Source organism: Amphibalanus amphitrite, unplaced genomic scaffold (genome assembly GCF_019059575.1).
Source record: "Amphibalanus amphitrite isolate SeventyFive unplaced genomic scaffold, NRLGWU_Aamphi_draft 001538F_arrow, whole genome shotgun sequence".
Classification (NCBI taxonomy): Eukaryota; Metazoa; Arthropoda; class Thecostraca; order Balanomorpha; family Balanidae; genus Amphibalanus; species Amphibalanus amphitrite.
Window position 1 is genome coordinate 4,404 of NW_024883031.1, and position 5,123 is coordinate 9,526.

At 45.9% G+C, this 5,123-nt stretch overlaps 1 protein-coding gene across 2 annotated transcripts; it reads left to right on the plus strand.

Annotated features, from left to right (window-relative positions):
* Positions 1-326: 326 nt before the first annotated feature.
* LOC122373700 lies at positions 327-1,629 on the plus strand. Of its 2 annotated transcripts, XM_043352012.1 has the most exons (4): positions 327-379; positions 597-686; positions 1,006-1,029; positions 1,129-1,629. In XM_043352012.1, the coding sequence occupies exons 1-4, from the start codon at positions 368-370 to the stop codon at positions 1,453-1,455; spliced, it is 453 nt and encodes a 150-aa protein (XP_043207947.1). In that variant the 5' UTR covers positions 327-367; the 3' UTR covers positions 1,456-1,629. The 2 variants fall into 2 exon arrangements, with proteins under 2 accessions (XP_043207947.1, XP_043207945.1); XM_043352010.1 differs by having other exon boundaries at positions 1,006-1,629.
* The last annotated feature ends 3,494 nt before the right edge of the window (positions 1,630-5,123 follow it).

Below are 5,123 nucleotides of genomic sequence, written 5' to 3' on the forward strand. Positions count from 1 at the left end.
AGTCGATTATCCCAAACGGCTCACACAAGATAACTTTGATACATGTCGTACTGGGCTGAGGCCCGGACATATATCCTACCAATATAACAATGCATCGTAAAATCAGCAAACTAGTTGCCTTGTACCCACACAGTCTCGTTTATTGCGCAACAAAGAAAACGTAGGCGTGGAAACTGCCACGCCTCTGCAAAACAAACATTGTCAACCAACAGGACTGGTTTGTTATCTTGCATTTTCGAACTCGTCTCCCGAAGCGACCACGTTTCGGATTGGTGGACACGTTGGGTGTGCCTCTAGTCTGTTCGTATAAAACGAGAAGAGGAGAGAAACGCATCATCGTGAAGGCAAGCGCATCGCAACAAGCAAGATGAAGTGCGTGGTAAGTACATCGCAACATCGGCTTCTTTACTCTTCGTTTCACCTCAGTCTATAAATTTTCAACAGCAATTATAGTTTTGATTGCAGAAACTGCATTGCATATGCAAGGGAAAACATTATAAATGTAAGAGTGTTCCTTCAATTTGCATCCCGTGAGGTAGGTCAATGCCAATGCATTTCACTCAATTTGAGGCCTCCGTGCGTTTCTGTTTCTCCAGGTTCTGTTGCTGGCTGTGGTTTCGTGCGCTTCGGCGTACGTCATCCTCAACCCATACTCCTACTACAGCGGCGTCAGCCCCTACATCTGGGTAAGCATATCGCATCCAGCCTATAAAAGTACCTACTCGCATATTATTTATTGTGTCATGGAGACTTTTACGGCGCTTCATAGCCGTAGTTCTACTGCTATCACAAAAGAGGATAATAGGGTAATAGTGTTGCACACAATTATTGATAAACATTCATTGAATAAACTTTTTTAAGCTGCGCGCTGCAGAATACTAATGTTGAGGGGACTTGCACGTTTTCATGGTTCATATACCAAATGCCAGACGTTAGTAAATAAAAGACATTCATTGCATCCAGAGACAAGGCTTATTTAAAGACTAATCTATCTTTCACTTTCAGAGGAAGAAGCGGTCTGCCCCTGAGGCCCCGGCCGAAGACCAGCAGGCTGATCCCGCTCTGTTCTACAAGAGATACGTTGGCTACCCCTACTCTTCGTACATCCACTACCTGAAGAAGCGCGAGGCCCCGGCCGAAGACCAGCAGGCTGATCCCGCTCTGTTCTACAAGAGCTACGTTGGCTACCCCTACTCTTCGTACGTTCACTACCTGAAGAAGCGCGAGGCCCCGGCTGAAGACCAGCAGGCCGATGCAGCCATGTTCTACAGGTCGTACCGCTACCCGGCCTTCGGCTACACCTACCCCGGGGTGCGCATTCTGAAGAAGCGCGCTGCTGATCCCGAGAAGGAGGAGGAGGATGAGAAGAAGAAGGTCGTCTACATCAACGCCATGCCCTACAGCTCTCTCGGCTACCCGTTCTACAGCTACGCTCCTTACATCTACAAGAAGTAATCGACGATCACAGGCAGCACCGATCATTGCACGAGCCATGCCGACACACGCTGACTTCTTCCGATTGAATTCTGATTCGAAAGTTGTACGTCATACTGTGTGTGGATGTCCATCGGACACAGGATCGTATGATGGTGATGGTGACGGCATCAGCAATACATAATTGCAAGCAAACGTACCTTTTATTGGGCTTCATAGCAGCAGCATATAAGTATTCAGAACTCCGATAGACAATAGCCGATAGACAATAGTGTTTTAATCGATACTATCTGATAATATGACAAAGGAGGCATATAAGCAATTAGTGCGATACTAGCTGATAGCTTCTTAGAGATACACTGACCCTAATTTGACCAAATCTGCACCTAATCTGCACCAAATGTGCACCAAATGTGTACCAGATGGCCGTCGTGAAAACGGCTAATAGCCGTTTTCGCCGGATACCCCGTCGTGAAAACGGCTACTATCAGGCTACTATCAGGCTTGTTCACAATTTGGGCTTTGGCCGCCGGTTACCAAGTCAAATCAGGCTCATTTTTTGTTCATTCTCTCTGGAATAGATGCTTTACATACCCGAGGGTACCAAACTCGTACTTCGATTTTTTCAGATCTAAGGCTTGGGGCTATCCTGGTCACGGAAATTTTATATCATGCATCGGTCACGTGACACATGTTTTATGGTTCACTTAGGCAATCAACTTCAATATTGGTGTCGTCTGTGTCATTTGAGGCTATTTTCAGCTGAATATGTATAGCTACGGTCAAGTGATGCTCAGGTAAAAAAGGTCAAATTTTGAGGCTGAAATTTTTCAACAAACAAAAAAAATGTGTATCACATGCAGCTTGTACTCAGGAACGCTATGGTGTAATTTGTTTTGGTGTACGTTGCCGAAACCGCACTGAAAAATTGGATTTGGAGTTTGTCATAAAGGGGAAATACGTATTGACTACAAAGCGTATAACTTAGCTATTTTTGAAGATATCGGGGTAAAACTTCCTGTCAGTAGATTATCGGTATGTGTTCATCCATAGACCATGGGTATATAGTGGTCTATGGTTCATCACATATCTTCCGTTTTTTTTTCTTCGAAGATTCAAACACATACCCCGCGTTCTGAGTCTCTCGGACGAAGAAGATTCAGTGGCGGCGGAAGCAGGGGGGCAAGGGGGGCAGCTGCACCCTAAAGCTATGGAAAGGGGCGCCTCGAAAATCTGTAGAGGAGGCAGGAAGTTAACCCGGCAGGCGGTGGGCCTACCAGCCACCTTCCGCGCGGTGGGGGGGGGGGGGGGCATTTTTTTGCCCCCCCCCCGTATCTCCGAAACTACTGGACGGATCCGGAAAATTCAAACGGCGTTCGATAGCCCTGTCAAATTTGTCGAAGGAAACCAAATTTCATTGACCTCGGGGTCACCGATGACGTCACAGGTCAGGTCAAAGACAAAATGTTTCACCGTTCACGGGGCTTCTAGGGAAAGCGCTATAACACCGAGTAAAACGCATTTTGTCGAAAATCAGCGATGAGGCGTCAGTTGTCTAGTACATATGTTGCTATTAGAGGTCACCGGTCATACCAGGTCAGGTCACAGGTCAGGTCACCAAAGGTCACCAAGGGTCACCACATGAGCCCAACTTTACTAAGGTTATGCGATGCATGTTTTATGGCCAGTTTTTCATTTCCAACTCAATGGTGCTGGTTATAAGACCATCAGGTACGGTTAAGGTCACTTTCTGGTGGAGGTCAGGTCAAGGTCAGGTCAAAAAAGGTCAAATTTCAAAGTTGATATTTTTGCATAAAATGGGTATCGATTCGATGCAGCTCGTGACGGGGAGTCTAATGGTGGTCTTTGTTTTGCGCTACGAGGTCTAGAATTGCTAAAAATTGAGTTTGAAAATTTGACGTCATCAATTTTGAACAGTTTTTTCGCTATACCTAACTTGGCCAAAAAAAGAGGTATCGATCTCAAATTTGGTATGTAGATAGAAGGCGGTATGGACTATCACATATATTCCGGTTTTTTCGAAATTCAAAAAACTTTTTGGATTTTTCGGCTATTATATTCGAAAAATCTATTTTTTGATTTTTGGGGGTCAAAATCCAAAAAAATCGAAAAAACCGAAATAACAGTTTTGTAGCCCTTTTGATTCCACACCTTTTATGTCTGAAGCATTTTTATGTATCTCTAAAGCTGTAGGCCTGACAGCTCTTCCCGCGAAACCTTTTTTTGGGTCGAAAATGGCAAAAATGACGTCACTCTGACGTCATTAGCGGCCAACCTATCATAGCCATTGGAAAAATTTTTGGTCACCATGTGCGCTAGCTGCTCCCGGGAGGGTACTGGAAGTTTGGTGACGATCGGCGCAGCGGTTCTTGAGATATATCGAAAAAACTAAAGGGGGGGCAAAAAATTGCCCCCCCCCCACCGCCTGGAAGGTTAAGAGGTGCGGCGGCCATAAAGCTGAGCAGTGCGACACCGCAACTGATAAAGGCACTTGTGACACGGAGAGGGTGGCAATGACGTGGGAAAAGTATCTTTTGATATGCTGAAGAGTGGAGGGCATCCTTATCTGAAACAAAGGCAGATGCTGCCGACCCTGTCGAATATAATCTTGCCAGGCGATAAAGGCTAGGAGGGCGCAGCTACTCGAGAAGCGCGCCATGCGGAAGAGGGGCGCCTGCATGCGAAAGAGGGGCGCCTGTGTGTGGGACGAAAAAGAAACATTTATGGAGACGTCTTTGAAGGCGATAGCCTCCGAACGCCAACACGAACATATGAGGGCTTATAGCGTTGCAGGCTCCATGCGACAAAAAGGGGCGCCTGATGGCCGATATGCGAGAGGAAATTAGTTTGTGTAACATTTATCGGGGGCGGTTTGCCGTTTACAACATATGAATGTTAAGGGAGGTCCGAGATTGGGGCCTGTAAAATTGCACTGTCCGTATGGGCGGTTACACCCCTAGTGCTAGGGCGTATTTTGCGTTTTTTTTTTTTTTACTGGGGAGATGATTATGACCAGGAATAGCACTCTGCAAACTTCTATGGGCGCCTGTATAGGGGCGAAACTGATTTTCCAGTGCAGGGACGGCCACCGGCATGGTAAGGGGCGCCCAGCCGGAAGGGGCGCTTCAATGTCGTTTGCACCCCTATCCTAGAATACCTTCCGCCGCCACTGGTGATAGCCACAAACAGTGCTTTTCCTGACCATTATAGGTATAATGAATATCCGTAGGTACGAAAATATTGTCAGAAAAGTTCACTTTTGCTCTTGACCTACGCCCACTGGGAAAGGGGGGACTATCCAAAGCCCCACTCCCGTTTTTATCCAATATCTTCTAAGCCCCTGCACGTATCAACACGAAAGAAACTTGCAGTACCTTTGGCTGGATCCATTCCACACCTTTTGTCTCAATGAAAACTTCGTAGCTACCAAACGTCGGCTGGAAATGATGTCAGAGTTACGTCAGGTTTGGCCGATTTTGATGTGAAACATTGAACTACGGCAATCGCTCTCAAGAACTCAGTTTTTACGCTAGATCTAATTTCTTGTCATGAGAGGATTTCGAATACACAGTACTATGAAGCTGCCGTCACGAATTCATTAAGTTTTGAAAATTTTGAAACTTATAAATAAAAGAACTAAAAAAGTACATTTTTATTTTTCCCCTCTA